Genomic DNA, 18486 nt, shown 5'->3' with positions numbered 1-18486 from the left:
CTCTCGTTTAGACTACTGCAATCTGCTTCTTGCTGGCCTCCCACTTAGTCACCTCTCCCCTCTCCAGTCGGTTCAAAACTCTGCTGCCCGTCTCATCTTCCGCCAGGGTCGCTTTACTCATACTACCCCTCTCCTCAAGACCCTTCACTGGCTCCCTATCCGTTTTCGCATCCTGTTCAAACTTCTTCTACTAACCTATAAATGTATTCACTCTGCTGCTCCCCAGTATCTCTCCACACTCGTCCTTCCCTACACCCCTTCCCGTGCACTCCGCTCCATGGATAAATCCTTCTTATCTGTTCCTTTCTCCACTACTGCCAACTCCAGACCGCGCCTTCTGTCTCGCTGCACCCTACGCCTGGAATAAACTTCCTGAGCCCCTACGTCTTGCCCCATCCTTGGCCACCTTTAAATCTAGACTGAAAACCCACCTCTTTAACATTGCTTTTGACTCGTAACCACTTGTAACCACTCGCCTCCACCTACCCTCCTCTCTTCCTTCCCGTTCACATTAATTGATTTGATTTGCTTACTTTATTTATTTTTTGTCTATTAGATTGTAAGCTCTTTGAGCAGGGACTGTCTTTCTTCTATGTTTGTACAGCGCTGCGTATGCCTTGTAGCGCTATAGAAATGCTAAATAGTAGTAGTAGTAGTAGTAGTTGTAGTAAGGGCAAAGTATAACTTCCAGGAATTAGGTACAATGAATTAATACAACAGCTTCTCTCCAGGGAACATGAATATTCAAAGAATTTTGTACAAAACATTAGGTCCATTAATATAGTTCCTTAGCTTTTGCCTCCATGGGAGCTAACATTGCACCACCACCTGGATATCGCCATTATTGTTTTTGAATTAATGGTACTGTTTACCATAGAACAGCAGCACTACATCCTCAAAATGACAATCAAAGACAATTTGCTCAATTATATATTCTTGATCCTGATGAAGCAGCCGTTCAGAGACTACGAATCTCAACAAATGCACACATCAACCATACATTAATGAAACAATTAAGCGATTTTATGGCACGGGAAAATCCATTTGCAGATGCATGCAAGATGCTGTATGAAGTAGAAAATGAATGCATATGTGAAGCACAACGAAGAAGAACAGAACCACCAATAGTTTCAATGGCCATTTTTATTTATTTATTATTACATTTGTACCCCGCACTTTCCCACATACAGCAGGTTGAGTGCTGCTTACATAGTAAAAAAAGCATTACAAAGGACATGTAAGAAGAATATTGTAAACTGTGATAAACATAATGGCAACAGTGCCCAAGGGTATATGAATTGGAATGGGGGGTAGACAAGGAAAGGATAGGATAGGTAAAAGGGAAGGAGATAGAGAGGGATAAGGTATAAAAGGATGGAAAAGAGAAGATAGGAGATTGAGTATAAGGGGATTTGAGGATAAGGTCAGAGGTGCAATTGGTTTCAAAGTCAGCATCATCTTCAGAGCAGGAGTAATGTATGTGAGCTGGCAGAATTAAGTTGGTTCATTTAGGGTAAGCTTGCTTGAAAAAAATGGGACTTTAGCATTTTCCTGAATGGTTAGTAGTTGTTAATTGCTCGGATGGGTCTTGGTAGAGCATTCCAAAGTTGACTACCCAAAAAGGAGAAACTGGATGCAAAGTAGGTTTTGTATTTGATACCTTTGCAGTTGGGAAGGTGTAAATTGAGATACATTCGTGATGCATAGTGATGTGTAGTGGTGCAATTTTGTCCAGAACCATTTTGCATCTATTATCCCAATTAGTAAGGAAGAGATCAGTTAGGTTGTGTAGACCAGTTATTTTCATAGATGTGTTTCCATTGTTTTACACACTCACTCTCGCTCTGACATACATACATACACACACACACTCTGTCTCTCTCTCTCTTTCTCTCTCTCTCTCTCTCTCACACACACACACACACACACACACACACACTCTGTCTCTCTCTCCCACACACACACTCTGTCTCTCTCTCACACACTCTCTTTTTCCCTCAATGTAATAAAGTTTTCACTAAAAATATTGTTTATAAAGAAATCTTGCAAATGTGAACAAGCATTACATTTCTAATAAATTTTTTAAAATTTCTGTGTACTCTTTAGCTTTTTGGAAATATACTATAAATAAAAATTAAAACAAAACACAAAGATTAAAAAAAAAAAAAGAAAACAATCCACATGTCATACCCCTGGACCATATTACTCATTATACACCCTTCCCAATTATTCTTTATCACAGGGGCGTAGCCACGGGTGGGCCTGGGCCCATCCATTTTCATCTCAGGCCCACCCAGTAGAAAACAAAACGAGCCACTATAAGTCCCTCCTACCGTTGAAGCTTCAGCAGCGACGTTATGCTCCCAGCTGCACACGTCACGCCAGCACAGCAGACAACGAATCGGCAGCATCCGAAGATCCAGCTGGGGAGATGTCATCCATTCCTCACTGCAGCGTGGGACCAGCCAAATGCCCGCTAACAGTTCTGCACAGCGTTCCGACTCCGAGTCCCGCCCCTTAGGATACAAACTTCCTGTTTCTGTGTCAGAAACAGGACGTTTGTGTCGTAAGAGGCAGGACTCGGAGTCGGAACGCTGCGCAGAGCTGTTAGCGGGCATGTGGCTGGTCCCGCGCTGCAGTCTGAGGAATGGATGACATCTCCCCACGAATCTTCGGGTGATCCGGAGGCAAGCACCAATGAAGGTCGGGTCCAGCAGAGTTGCAGGGGAAAGGAGCTGCTGCAATGAGTGAACAGGTCATGAAGATCATAAGATTAAGAGAGCTGAAGAGAGAGAGGGGGAAGGGGGATGGCTAGATCATGTAAGGGCACCAGAGTTGGGGAATAAAGACATCGGAGGGTGGAGAGAAATAAAGAGGAGATGCTAGATTTGTGGAGGGGGGGGGGGGGAAGAAAAAGCTTATAGAGACGGAATGTTGAAGAAAGGAATGAGAGAGGATTCTAATCTACACACAGGGAGAGACTGGACAGAGAGAGGGCATGTTCGTAGGGAGGGGATAGAATTCTGGCCACAGGGAGGGGCAGGTCACAGAGAGGGGGTGCTGGGTATGAGAGAAGGAATGGAAGAGATCCTTGCCATGGGGAGGGGCAGGTCACAGAGAGGGTGTGCTGGGCATGAGGGAAGGATTGGGGGAAATCCTGGCCACACTGGATCACAGGAGAGGGGGGCAAGACGAAAGAGAGAAGTGACAAGAAGATGCTGGGAGGGGGTGAAGGGTGGGGAGAAGAGAGGGATCAGATGCTGGGCTAGAAGGATGGAGGGAGAGAGACACTGGAAAAGGTGGAACCATGTGGGAGAGGCCAAGGGGGTGGCAAGGAAATAAATGCGAGGAGGATGGTGATTACAGGGGAAAGAAATATGGTAATGGGGAATAGATTGAAGATGGAAGGGAATGGATGGCTGGGGAAGTAGAGAGATGGGGAATAGGAGAACTAGTATGTGAAAAGGAAATGGAAATCAGACAGGTATCTGAAAAGTAAAACAAAGGAAAAGGGGTTAAGATAAAATTTGGGTGGACAGAGACAAGAAAAGAAAAAAAAAAGGAAGGAAAGAGCTAAAATGGAAAGGTCAATATGTCAGAGGCAAGTGAAGTGAGGGAATGGAACAAGATAGGAGAAAAAGACAAATGGACAGCAGCTGCTTGAAGGAGAAATAGCAGAAAGATTGGAAAGTTCAAAAGAGAAACTGGATCAACATGATGGAAAAAGAAAATGACCAGACAACAAAGGTAGAAAAGGCATTTTATTTTGAATCTTAACTGAAATATGATAGCTTGAGAAATGTGCATAGCGGATGCCACTTTCCTCATGAGCTAAAGTGTTTCTGTTTCTATTTTGAGTTGGGAGGTGCTGGGGGAGAGGTGGAGAATAGGGGAGGAAGGGGGCAGGGCAGAGAGAAAATTTTGTGCCCACCCACTTTGGGCTCAGGCCTACCCAAAATTGGCTGTCTGGCTACGCCACTGCTTTATCATCACAGCACATTCTTCCTAACAGTTCCCTTAAAAACATAATCGCCATTAGATGATAACCTTGCTAGCACCCGTTTTATTGGTTTGAGAAATGGGCCTTTTTTACTAGTTTATTTATAAGAATACATATCACACCAGGCAAAGATACAAGTATATGTGGTGAACACACAAAAGTGACAGATATTTTATAAATAAACTCAAAATGATTTGCATTTCCAGATGAGGAATATATAATGTATATTGCATCATTGCATGTGTATATGGCAAATTTATAAAGGGGCATACAGGGAGAAAGGAGGGGGGAGCCTTCCTCAGAAAGGCAAGCATTTTCCCAGGGAAACTGGGTTTGGCATACATGTGAGCAAATTGCAGTCCTGCAACCACCCTCCAAGCCTCTGGTCTTAAAAAGTAAGTTAGTTGGTAGGTTTTGTATGTGATTCTGAGCAGGTGTAAATGCCGGTGGGTAAAAGTGCCGAGGTATACATGTATTTATGTTGTAAAAATTAGCTTCTATGTATACTTAATGGGACCAACAGAACCCCCCTCCCCTTTTTTTAAGATATGAAACTGTCTACATTTATAAAATTGCTGGTACTATATATTTTTAAAATATTTTTACTCAACATTTTATATTTTGCCAGATACATAAGTAACAGCTATTTTACATAAAAATTACCCCATCTGGAGATCTTTTTATTTCTACATGGTTGCATATATAGTATACACATACTTTCTCATGTACACGTACTGGCAAAATTTCAAAACCAAAGCATGTGCATAGTCCTTTTTAAAAATTACCCTACAGAATTTATATGCATATATTTACACCTGGTCTTTGGTCTAGATAACTTTTGGGGGTTAATTTGTGCATGTATTTTATAAATGTCAATACTACCCCCTTCCCAAACCTGCTCCCCAAAATATCTCCCTTTACTCTGGGTAAATGAATGCTCAACACTCTCTGAAGGCATAGCCAAGTTGTACGTGCAACTTAATTGATTGAGTCAATCAGCATCAATAATTGGCTGCTAATAACCAATTATTGGCATTAATTAGCATTAATTGGGAGTTACACGCATATTATATTTTATAACGCTGTGCACAGAACTTCTTTAGCACGTAATTTCAAGGGGGTGTGGGCAGGGGCATTTTGGGGAGCATTTCAGGGGTGCTCTCAGAATTTACACACATTGTTAAAGAATAGACTCGATTAACACCTAACTTAGGTATGTTCTGTTATTTTTCATCTGCTCATAGAACCTCAGGACACCCCATTTGTGGAAGTGTTAAAATGTATTTACATTATGGTGGAGGACCCAATACATTTGTTTGCCTAGGGCAGTGATTCTTAACCCAGTGCTTGGGACACACCTAGTCGATCAGGTTTTCCAGATACCCACAATGAATATGCATGAGATAAATTTGAATGCACTATCTTCACTGGATGCAAATCTAATCTCATACATATTCATTGTGGGTATCCTGAAAACCAGACTGGTTGGGTATGTCCCAAGGACTGGGTAGAGAACCCCCTGGCTTAGGGCCCACTAAAATGTTAATCCTGCCCTGATTGTAATCATATTCATAAGGAGAAACATCAAAGGGAGGATTACCTCACACAAACTTTCAGGCTGCCTCTACCCTCCTTCCATCTTAGACAAGCCCTTTTTCCAACCCTGGAAAACAGTGTGGGCAAGCATACGTACAAAATCCGGAGGACGGGGAGGTGATGTATTTTCAATTGAGATTTTTCTGCAGAAGCAAAGCTTTCAAAATCCCCCCACCCCACAACACCCCCTTTGTTTAGGAATCTAATTTCCTCCAAAGCTCCTGAAGGCAGAAAGCTCCACAGAATCAAAATTTCTTCTGGCCATGATGTTAGCAGAAATGTAATGCACTAGGGCAAAAGTCCTTACTAGTTTCTGCTCAGTTTTCTCGCTTGCATTTTTGTAAAATTACTTTTAGGGAATATTTCACTTCCAAAAGTCACTGTAAACTGATCACTTTGAGAAAAATTGCCCTGTTTCGAAATTGTTACTGGGGTGCAGGCTTGGTAGACTTTATTGTTTCACTTGCTTTTTTGAATCATTCGTCTGTTGGACGAGACAGCCCATGAGTATGTATATGTAATACTTTCTGGTCTATCTCCTGTGTTTTAATTCCAGCGATGCTCTGTGTTGAGATCCCGGGCAATCTGAAGCAGATTGACGTAAGCAATGGGCAGGTCTTTGGCGTGAATGATGTGGACCAAATCTTCACTTGGTACGAAAATAGCTGGATACAGATTAATGGTGCTCTGAAACATGTCACTGTGGGTCCTGCGGGCGTCTGGGGTGTCAATAAGGATAACAACATCTACCGAATGGTAGGCGGCAAATGGGCCCAGGTTATAGGTAAGTTTTCATTAGGGAAAAGGTATGCAGAAATTTGTTTTGCTTTCCCTCCCTCCCCCCCTCCCCGCCCGGTCACAGGCATTTCTTGCAGAAACCTCTCCTTGTCTGGTCTCCTATAAAGCTGCCTGTCTGCTTAGAGACAGATGGTGAACTTTTAATAGAAGCTTTGTTGACAAATCTTTTGAGACTTTGATGTTTGAAGGCCAGCAGGCACAACATAACTTCTGTGATACTTTGCATAGATAGGATAGCACTGTGCACTTTGGATGCAAATTTACCCTTACTGACTCACCCTGAATTTCATTCCCCTTTCTTTGAAGCTGTCTTGGCTAAGTTTAATTTAAAGGTATATGTTTTGTTCTCTGTTTGTTCTTCTTTTGAACCTTATAAAAGACTGACTCATTTTTCTGTGGCAAGAAGGTAGATGATTATAGGCCTTATTTTCAAAGCACTTACTTACAAAGTTACTATGGAACTTTGTGTTTGAAAGTAACCCTAGAACAGCGATGGCGAACCTTTTAGAGACAGAGTGCCCAAACAGCAACCCAAAATCGAATTATTTATCGCAAAGTGCCGGTACTCATTATGGGCGGGGTCACCACATATGACTCCACCCCTATGATAGCCACACCCCTTACACCAGCCATGGCGCATATAAACAGACATCATTGAAAATATTATACTAGTATAGGAGAAAAAAATAACATGATTTTCTTCCATTATAAATCATTTCTGTAAGCTGTTACAGCTCCAGTATACCCAGTGCAAAATAAGACAGCAGATGTAAATTCTCCAATTCGACATATTCCAAACACTAAAATGAAAATAAAATGATTTTTCCTACCTTTGTTGTCTGGTGATTTTGTTTTTCTATCTATATTGGTTCTAGTTGCTGATTCTGCTGCTCTCTATCTGTTCTCTTAACTCCGTTTCCAGGGCTTCCTTTCCATTTATTTCTTTACTTTCCTCCTTTCTTCTTCATTTCTTGCCCTCCATCCATGTCCAGCAACCATCCTCTCCCCTCCAGCCACAAATGTCCAGCAACCCTCCTCTCCCCTCTAGCCACAAATGTCCAGCCACCCTCCTCTCCCCCCTGCCCTCCCTCCCAGCACCCGGCAGCACCCAGCACCAGGCCTCCCTCCCACCCAGCACCCACCATCAGGCCTCCCTTCCACCCAGCACCCACCATCAGGCAGGCCTCCCTCCCACCCAGCACCCACCATCAGGCTTCCCTCTCACCCAGCACCAGGCCTCCCTCCCACCCAGCACCCACCATCAGGCAGGCCTCCCTCCCACCCAGCACCCACCATCAGGCTTCCCTCTCACCCAGCACCCACCATCAGGCTTCCCTCCCACCCAGGACCCACCATCAGGCCTCCCTCCCACCCAGCACCCACCATCAGGCCTCCCTTCCACCCAGCACCCACCATCAGGCAGGCCTCCCTCCCACCCAGCACCCACCATCAGGCTTCCCTCTCACCCAGCACCCACCATCAGGCCTCCCTCCCACCCAGCACCCACCATCAGGCTTCCCTCCCACTCAGCACCCACCATCAGGTCTCCCTCCCTCCCAGCACGCAGCAGCAGCAGGCCTCTCTCCCACCCAGCAGCACACAGACAGCACCAGGCCGGCATCCCGCCCTCCCTCCAACCCAACAAGCAACAGGCCGCCCGCCCGTCCGCCTGCCTGCCCTCCCTCCCTCCCAGCACCAGGAACCCCTCCTCCTAAAATTTAAAAAGCGTACCTCCTCAGAGTCGGGGTTAAGGCGGCATGCATCGATAGCGGCAGCGAAGCGCGTGTGCTTCGCTTGACGCGCCTTCGGCCTTCCCTGTCTCTCAAGCTCTGGTCCCGCCGGGACCAGAGCTTGAGAGACAGGGAAGGCCGAAGGCGCGTCGAGCGAAGCACACGCGCTTCGCTGCCGCTACCGACGCACACCGCCTTAACCCCGACTCCGAGGAGGTACGCTTTTTAAATTTTAGGAGGAGGGGGGTTCCTGGTGCTGGGAGGGAGGGAGGACGGGCGGGCGGCCTGTTGCTCGTTGAGTTGGAGGGAGGGCGGGAGGAAGGCCGAACTGGGAGGGAGAGTAGGTGGACCAGTGATGGCGACGGCGTGCGTGCCAAGGGAGAGGGCTCTGCGTGCCCTCTCTGGCACGCATGCCATAGGTTCGCCATCACTGCCCTAGAACATAAGAGTAGCCATACTCCAATGGTCTATCTAGCCAGCATCCTGTTTTCCAAACAGTGGCCAAGCCAGGTCACAAATACCTGGCAGAAACCCAAATTGTGGCAACACTCCTCCATACTACAAATCTCAGGGCAAACAATTGCTTCCCATGTCTGTCTCAATAGCAGACTGTGGACTTTTCCTCCAGGAACTTGTCCAAACCTTTTTTAAACCCAGATACACTAACCACTGTTACCACATAAGTACATAAGCATCGCCATGCTGGGACAGACCAAGGGTCCATCGAGCCCAGCACCCTGTCACCAACAGTGGCCAAAAGAACAAGCAATTTGTCCTGCCCATCCTAGAAATACTGTATTATTCCCTCATCCATTCAATAACATTCTATGGCCTTTTCCTCAAGGAAGCCTTCCAACCCTTTTTGGAAGTCCGCTAAGTTAACCGCCTTAACCACCTTTTCCAGCAGCGAATTCCAGAGTTTAACTACGTGTTGAGTGAAGAAAAATTTCCTCCAATTCGTTTTAAATTTACCACACAGCAGCTTCATCGCATGCCCCCTTGTCTTAGTATTTTTGGAAAGCGTAAACAGACGCTCCACATCGACTCGTTCCATTCCACTCATTATCTTATAGACCTCTATCATATCTCCCCTCAGCCGCCTTTTCTCCAAGCTGAAGAGCCCCAGCCTCTTCAGCCTATCCTGATAGGGAAGTCGTCCATCCCCTGTATCATCTTTGTTACCCTTCTCTGCACCTTTTCCAATTCCACTATGTCTTTTTTGAGATGTGGCGACCAGAATTGAACACAATACTCGAGGTGCAGTCGCACCATAGAGAGATACAACGGCAGAATAATATCCTTATTTTTGTTTTCCATCCCTTTCCCAATGATTCCCAACATTCTATTTGCTTTCCTAGCCGCAGCAGCACATTGAGCAGAAGTTTTCAACATATCATCAACGATGACACCTAGATCCCTTTCTCGGTCTGTGACTCCCAATGCTGAACCTTGCATGACGTAGTTATAGTTTGGGTTCCTCTTTCCCACATGCATCACTTTGCACTTGTTCACATTAAACGTCATCTGCTATTTAGATGCCCAGTCTCCCAGTCTTGTAAGGTCCTCTTGTAGTTTTTCACAATCTTCCCGCGATTTGACTACTTTGAATATGGTCATTGAGAATACTGACCATTTAACCCTACTCTCTGTTTTCTATCTTTTAACCAGTTTTTAATCCACAATAGAACACTACCTCCTATCCCATGACTCTCCAATTTCCTCTGGAGTCTTTCATGAGGCACTTTGTCAAACGCCTTCTGAAAATCCAGATACACAATATCAACCGGCTCCCCTTTATCCACATGTTTGTTCACCCCTTCAAAGAAATGTAGTAGATTGGTGAGGCAAGATTTCCCTTCACTAAATCCATGTTGACTTTGTCTCATTAATCCATGCTTTTGAATATGCTCTGTAATTTTGTTCTTAATAATAGTCTCTACCATTTTGCCCGGCACCGACGTCAGACTCACTGGTCTATAATTTCCCGGATCTCCTCTGGAACCTTTTTTAAAAATCGGCGTTACATTGGCCACCCTCCAATCTTCCAGTACCACGCTCGATTTTAAGGATAAATTACATAATTCTAACAGTAGCTCCGCAAGCTCATTTTTCAGTTCTATCAGTACTCTGGGATGAATACTTATTTATAAATGACCTAGAGCTGGGAGTAACTAGTGAGGTAATTAAATTTGCTGATGACACAAAGTTATTCAAAGTCGTTAAATCACGAGAGAATTGTGAAAAATTACAAGAGGACCTTACGAGACTGGGAGGCATATTTTCAAAGCACTTTGGGAGGCTAAGTTCCATAGGTTTCTATGGAACTTTGGGAGGCTAAGTGCTTTGAAAATGAGCTTGTGGGTGTCTAAATGGCAGATGACGTTTAATGTGAGCAAGTGCAAAGTGATGCATGTGGGAAAGAAGACCCCGAATTATAGCTACGTCATGCAAGGTTCCACGTTAGGAGTCACGGACCAAGAAAGGGATCTAGGTGTCGTCGATGATACGTTGAAACCTTCTGCTCAGTGTGCTGCTGCGGCTAAGAAAGCAAATAGAATGTTAGGTATTATTAGGAAAGGAATGGAAAACAAAAATGAGGATGTTATAATGCCTTTGTGTTGCTCCATGGTGCGACTACACCTCGAATATTGTGTTCAATTCTGGTCGCCACATCTCAAAAAAGATATAGTAGAATTAGAAAAGGTGCAGAGAAGGGTGGAGAAAATGATAAAGGGGATGGGACGACTTCCCTATGAGGAAAGGCTGAGGAGAGATATGATAGAGGTCTATAAAATAATGAGTGGAGTTGAATGGGTAGATGTGAAGCGTCTGTTCACGCTTTCCAAAAATACTAGGACTAGGAGGTATGCGATGAAGCTACAAAGTAGTAAATTTAATATGAATCGGAGAAAACTTTTCTTCACTCAATGTGTAATTAAACTCTGGAATTCGTTGCCAGAGAATGTGGTAAAGGCGGTTAGCTTAGCGGAGTTTTAAAAAGGTTTGGACGGCTTCCTAAAGGAAAAGTCTATATACCGTTATTAAATGGCCTGGGGAAAATCCACTATTTCTGGGATAAGCAGTATAAAATGTTTTGTACAGTTTTGGGATCTTACCAGGTATTTGTGACCTGGATTGGCCACTGTTGGAAACAGGATGCTGGGCTCGATGGACCTTTGGTCTTTCCCAGTATGGCAATACTTATGTACTATGCAACTTTATGTCATCGGCAAATTTGATTACCTCACTAATTACCCCCATCTCTAGGTCATTTATGAATATGTTAAAAAGCAGAGGTCCCAGCACCGATTCCCTGAGGGACCCCGCTAACTACCCTTCTCCATTGCGAATATTGACCTTTTAATCCTACTCTCCATTTCCTATCTTTCAACCAGTTTTTAATCCACATTAAGACACTACCTCTGATCCCATGTCCCTCTAATTTCCTCTGTAGTCTTTCATGAGGGACCTTATCAAACGCCTTCTGAAAATCAAGATACACAATATCAACCGCTCACCTTTGTCCACATGCTTGTTTACCCCTTCAAAGAAATGCAGCAGATTGGTGAAGCAAGACTTCCCTTCACTAAATCCACGTTGACTTCGTCCCATTAGTCTATGCTTTTGAATGTGCTGTGTAATTTTGTTTTTGATTATAGTCTCTACCATTTTGCCCGGCACCAACATCAGACTCACCGGTCTATAATTTCCCAGGTCTCCTCTTGAACCTTTTTTAAATATCGGCGTTACATTGGCCACCCTCCAATCTTCCGGTACCACGCTAGATTTTAAGGATAAATTACAAATCAATAACAGTAGCTCTGCCAGCTCATTTTTTAGTTCTATCAGTACCCTAGGGTGAATACCATCCGGTTCAGGAGATTTGCTACTCTTCAGTTTACAGAACTGCTCCATTATGTCTTCCAGATTTACAGATATTTCAATACGTTTTTCCAACTCTTCAGCTATGAATACCCTGTCCGGCACTGGTATCGCACTCAAATCTTCCTCGGTGAAGACCGAAGCAAAGAACTCATTTAGTTTTTCTGCTATTTCTTTGTCTTCCTTGATCGCCCCTTTTACACCCCGGTTCCAGCGGGCCAACCGATTCTTTTGTTGATTTCCTGCTTTTAATGTACCTAAAAAAAATTTTACTATCAGTTTTCGCCTCTAATGCTATCTTTCTTTCAAAATCCCTCTTTGCCTTTCTTATCAGCGCTTTGCATCTGACTTGACATTCCTTATGCCGCTTCTTATTTTCCTCATTTGGTTCCTTCTTCCATTTTCTGAAGGATTCCTTTTTAGCTCCAATAGCCTCCTTTACCTCACTTTTTAACCATGCCGGCTGTCGTTTGGTTTTCCTCCTGCAAAGAGTTCCAGAGCTTAACTGTTCGTTGAGTGAAAAAATATTTTCTCCTAGTTGTTTAAAAAGTATTTCCATGTATCTTCCTTGAGTGTCCCCTAGTCTTTGTACTTTTGGAACGAGTAAACTGCAAAACTTTAATCTGGCTAATTTAAGTGTGCTGGACTACAAACAGCATAAGATATGATGCCTTCTAAATACTTTTTCAGACAAACCTTTTCTATTATAACACTTAAAATATGTGTTCCTATCTTCTTTATAATACCTAAGCAAGGTTTCCTTTTTTTGTAGTGTGATATATCCTAGCTTATCACACTCTGTGACAAATAAGTTATGTCTTTGAAACTTGAACCTGTCATCTCCACTTTGTTTTCCCAGGAAATCTGAAGCAGATAGATGCAGGTGGGGATCAGTTCGTGTCTGGTATATATGCAAATGATGATATTTACTGCATGTCCAAGTCCGGGACCATCTCTGTGAAGTTCCAGAGCTCGTCGGTGCCCTGGTTGCAAATCGAAGGGAAACTGAAATACATCAGCTGTGGCTCACTAGGCTGCTGGGGTGTTAATTCCGCTGATGACATCTTCTATCGCTGGAGCACCTCACCAGATTCGTGCCAGGGCTCCCACTGGCAGCAGATAGAAGGGAAGCTGTCAATGATAGAGGCTGGGACAGAAGGCACCGTGTATGGGGTGAATGCCCAAGGCATGGTCTTCCGCAGGTGAGAAAGAAAGTTGCCCTCTGAAGTGCTGGTGTTTAACTTAAACTGGTCACTGCACTGCTCAAATCCACCCCACAATTTGCAGACACTAAGAAACTGAGTCTTTTGGTTGGGGGCCATTTCTTTATATAAAGTGGTGTTAGGCTCATTTTATTTCTGTGCCCCAGCAAATGTTTTGAATGCAAAGGTGTGGGCTTCCACTAAACTACTAGTTTCAAGGGATATACTTTTGTTCCTTTTCATTTTTTAAATGAAATGAAAGTAAACCCCCAAAATTGTTCATTTTCATTTTTAAAAATTTGGCTCCATCCTCACCCATTAAAAAAACCCACTTAGGCCCTCTCCCCAATCCCACCCCAACATCTTACCCTATCTGCAAGACCCTATGAAGATTCTTCACAGGGCAGAAGCAACCCTCTGTTACAGTTCGTTTATACACACAACTTAAAAACACAGAGACATTTACAAAAATATAGATACAATTTTTTTATTTTATCTTTATTAATTTTAAAATATATCCCAACAAAGTGATAAACCAGAAATTATGAAATATAAAACAGTGAAAAAACAAATTTTTAACAATAAAGAAAAAGTAACAAAAGATCTAAGAAAATAGAAATTAAATTAATAAAGTAAGATTACGAAAATAAATCCTAAGACTATCGAATACCCATAAAGCTCTCCCCAGCCTGTCCCAACATCGTGCGAAATGGGACTATACAATGACATCTACTTCCTCTTTACAGGGGTGTAGCCAGACCTCGCGGCGGGAGGGGGCCAGAGCCTGAGGTGGGGGGCACATATTGGTCTGCTGCCCCATCGCCGCCGCCTCATCGCTGTAATTTAATACTTTGGCTGGCGGGAGTCCCCAACCCCCGCCAGCTGAAGCCTTCATCCAGTGCCTGTCTCGGCACAACCGCGTTGCCTGCCCTGGTTGCTTTTCCCCCCAGGGCCTGCATGCTCCTTTTAGTGAAATTGAGCTATCAGGGCTGTAAGGGAGAGGACGCCATTTTGTCTCTGGCTGCACCTGGATGTAAACGGGGCTCCTCATACTGCGCCCTGGAGTGAGTCTTTCAGTTATTAACTTTGCTGGGTTACATCTCGCGGTTTTGTCCATTTCGCAGGAGATGCAGCGGCGGTTCTCTCCCCAATGGGGGATGCAGGCTCCCAGCAGTATCCTGTGGCAGCGCTGGTTTGGGCCTTGCTGATTGTTCCCACATGTGGGCCACATGTCTCTTGGTGCTAGCAGAGCTTCAACAGCCATTTTGCTAGCTTGCGGGCCAGGTATGACAGGGCGATCTGATTTCCTTGGGTGCTGAGTTTCCTCATTCAGCTCTGGGTTCTTTCCCTTGGAGGCTTGTCTGAGAAAGGGTTTTCCCCTATGGTGTGAGTGATGGGACTCTGTCTTAAAAAATAAAAAAGCAATGTCATGTCGGTTTTCATCTCACTCTTGGATCCTTGCAGTGACATGTGTGGTCAGGCTCAGTTGCATGCGCTCTGAGTGTCTTTTGGCATTTCTTTATGCATGGATCTACCCAGAGGGCAGCTTCACTTTTGTAAGCCGCCAAGGACTTTCGCCGCAGGGCACGGTATTCCTTCAAATAGGAGTTGTCTGGGTTCCTTCTCCTGCCCCTTCTCTGTGGAGACTTGGGGTGTCCTCTGCTTAAGGCACATGGCATTTTGCACGGCTCTGGAGGTCCGTGTTTTCCATGGCAGGCCCTTTTCTTTTATTTCTGCCCTGTGCAGTCATGTAAAACTACTTTTTCTGCCTTGCAGAGCTCTCTCTTGGTGCATGCTAGGTGGCCGCCTATTGCTGTCCGAGTGACAGCTCTTTTGCACCTGTCACCCTATTCCAACTGGGCTAGGATGGCTGCACTGCCTAAGGGATTTTCCTTGGGGAACAGCGGTCACCAAATGACTGCGCTGCCTATGGTGAGTTTGAACTTGCTTTCTAATTCAAGAGTGGGGTCTCTATTACTACTTCTATGGGGGCTGGAGAACAGCAGAAGGGCAGGGCACCCTTTCTTTTGGAGCCCATTTGGTGTTGTCCTTTTCACCTTGGCAGTTTTGGTTTCCCTCAGTTTTTGTTTTTTTTTATCAGAGGGCAGTGCTTAAACAAAAACAAAACAAATAAACAACCCCCACCCCCCCACCACCACCAGAGCTGTTTTGTATGGAACAGTTGGCTTCAGGTTTCAGTGGGCCATTTTATATTTGGAATTTTTTTTTTCTGAGGCTGCTACGCATTCCCATTACTTCTAGGATCCATGATACTCATAGAAGAGTAGGACCTTGGTACTGCCATGTGGGGACTTCCCCATGTGCAGTGTATAAGTTGTATTATAATGCAGAATGGCTTATTCTGAGCAGGGGCTGGCTTCCACCCTGAAGGTTTCAGGTTCATGGTTGTTTTTTGTGCATGTTTTTGGACCTGTGGCTCTCCACTCTATTTCAGTTGGAACATGTTTTCCTTCACTCTCCCCTGTTGCTTTCCCTGTCGAGCACTCCTTCAGTTTGCTGACTCAGATTGCTTCACTGTAGTTCTCCAAGTTAGCTGTTTGGCCTTCCACAACAGCTCCACTCTCTGGTATTGTACACTGACACTGTTCATGCCTATGGTATTCCAGTTCCGATCACTTCTGTCTCTATGGCATCTTTCACTGTCTTCCTTTCTTTTTGCACCTTGTCATTGTCTTAGACAGATATCTCTATTGCAGAGCTATTTCACTATAGAGGTCTAACCTAATTGTTAAAGCACATAGCTGAGCGTGAGCATAGGGATCCAAAGGTTTTCTGGGTCGTCTCCCACTGCAGCTTGGTGTGCATAGTACACAGTGGTTCTAATGGCCATGTTCTGCACCATGTCACACTGGTTTCAGCCTCTCGTGTTAGCTCTAATGCATAGCCATGCTGGCCTATTGGTGACAACAACCATAAATAATTCAAGCCTTATCATAGTAAACACAACATTTTCATAATCATCAACATAGTTCCCGTCTCACATCGTCACACATTTTGTTGTTTTCTCCCCCCTTCCCTCCATACCTTCCCCCTCCCCTTGAGCTAATCCCCTCCTTTCCCTCCTCCCCTCTCTCATCCTACCCTACCCACCTGCCCATCTTCCCCAGGCAGTATTCTGATAGTATGTTTATGTTTAACCATTGAGTACTCTACTCCGTGCTAATGGTGTTAAAGTGTCTAGGAACGGTTGCCAGCATTGGAAGAATTTGTCTCCCTTCGGAGATGCTAAATCAGGTAAGTCTTTCCGTTCCATGGCGCAAAGTGATATCATGTAGGCCCGCCACAACTGGATCGAGGGCCCCTCCTCTTTTAGCCATAACTTGAGTATGGATTTCTTCCCCATCATCACTGCTGTCTGTAAAAAGGCTCTGTGGCCTGCTTTCTTTCTTCCTCTGGTCGTATAAGTCTCAAACAACAGACCAGGGTGTCGGTTTCACAAAACACCTCACATCTTTGACACTTGTGTGCATAGTAAGGACCAAAAGGCTAATACCGGTGGACAGTGCCAAAACATGTGTCCTAGATGTGCTCCCTGCCCTGTGCATCCTGGGCAGTCATCACTTTGCCGCAGAGTTGCTTTGTAAGCTCTATGGGGTGAGACATACAGTCTCATCAAAAATTTATACTGGGTTTCTCTAATATCTGCATTCCCAAATTCTTTATAACATGTCTGTAGGCAAGACTGTATATTTACTTCCCCCATACGTAACCCCAACTCTAGTGACCATGCCTGTGCCAATTTAGTATATTGTACTGGCGCCTCTGCCTCTTTAATCTGCGCATGATAATATTTCAGGGGGACTGTCCTCTGTGCCTCTAAATCGTAGATTTCTGTCAGCTGACTGCGCACTTTGGAGGTAAGTGACAGTTGTGGGCATGAACTTATGTAATGTTTTAGCTGAGTGTATGTGAGAAAATCTTGGCACGTTAGTCCCTGGCGGCTGTGTAACTCCTCCTTAGTCCTTAGCGTACCGTCCTTCTTCAGGATTTGGAACAAAAAGAATATGCCCTTTGTTCCCCGGGTGACAAAGCTGGCTGAGGAGTCGCCCCCTGGAAACTCTTTGTTTCCTCCCAAAGGTAAGAATGGTGTCACCTTCGAGTTTAACCGGAATAGTTTGCAGATCCATTTCCATGATTTTTTCATGGGTCTAAATAGTGTCAATATATTTTTTAGTTTTGTCCCTTTTCCCAGTCCCACATGCAACCAGTAACTAAAATGTGTGGTTCCCAACAACGTGCACTCTGTTTCTGGGAAGGAGAAGTGTGATGTGCCCTTGAACCAGTCTGCTATGTGCCGCATATATCCCGCCACAGACATCCATTTCACTCTCAATACATCCAGTCCTCCCTTGTCCCTAGGTAGGTAGGTTTGTTTGAGTGACATTTGGGCCCTACGTCTGTCCCACAAGAATCTTTTGAGCATCCTGTGAAGATCTGACTCTTCTTTGTGGGTAAGGAATAATGACAACATCTGTACCATGTATGCCCACTTGGGTACTAAAATCATGTTGTATAATGCTACCCGTCCCCACAATGAGAGGGGCAGTTTTTGCCACATCAATAGGGCTGTCTTTGTGGTGTCCCACAGCAGTTGTAGGTTAAGTGAGTGTATCTGATTCAATTGGGTTGGAATATAAATTCCCAAGTATTTAATTGCTTTTGTGCCACATTGAAGCGGGAAGTGAACCTCCCACTGTGTTTTTGTTGCTGCTTTGGTTGGCAGAGCTACTGACTTTTGCTTGTTTAATTTGTATCCCGAGTAGTATCCGAATTCCTCAACTGTTTCTAACAGCCCTGTTAGGGAGCTTTGTGGATCAGTGAGTGTGAGCAGGATGTCATCCGCAAAAGCTAACACCTTAATTTCGGTCTGTGGCATTGTTACTCCGACAATCTCCTTGTTCTTGCTCACCGAGCGCAGCAGGGGTTCTAAATACAATAAAAAGAGGAGGGGCGAAAGAGGACAGCCCTGTCGCGTTCCTCTTTGTATTGGAAAGGCTACAGAGGTCATGTTATTTACTATGACGCGCGCAGTAGGTGCTGCATACAGTGTCAAGATCGCTCTTAAGTACCATCCCTCAAGCCCCACATATTTCAATCCCTCAAAAAGATAGTCCCAGCTAACCCTGTCAAACGCGTCTCCACATCTAGGCTCACCAGGAGGAGCGGGTCATCTCGCTCCTGGCTCTGCGCTAGCGCTAACAAGGCTCGCCGGACATTAAGCCCAGGATGTCTCCCTTTCACAAACCCAACTTGATGA

At 44.6% G+C, this 18486-nt stretch overlaps 1 protein-coding gene across 1 annotated transcript in view; it reads left to right on the top strand.

The window, feature by feature from the left end:
* The window catches only part of LOC115476965 (fish-egg lectin-like), a 51598-nt gene that overhangs the window by 21069 nt on the left and 12043 nt on the right, over positions 1-18486 (top strand). Inside the window, exons 2-3 of the mRNA XM_030213571.1 lie at positions 6153-6380; positions 12866-13208. Coding sequence (XP_030069431.1) covers positions 6153-6380; positions 12866-13208 — 571 coding nt within the window. The remainder of the gene's footprint in view (positions 1-6152; positions 6381-12865; positions 13209-18486) is intronic.

This window comes from Microcaecilia unicolor, chromosome 8 (genome assembly GCF_901765095.1).
Source record: "Microcaecilia unicolor chromosome 8, aMicUni1.1, whole genome shotgun sequence".
NCBI lineage: Eukaryota > Metazoa > Chordata > Amphibia > Gymnophiona > Siphonopidae > Microcaecilia > Microcaecilia unicolor.
The sequence above is the reverse complement of the archived record's forward strand: the minus strand, read 5'-3'. Positions and strand labels throughout refer to the sequence as shown.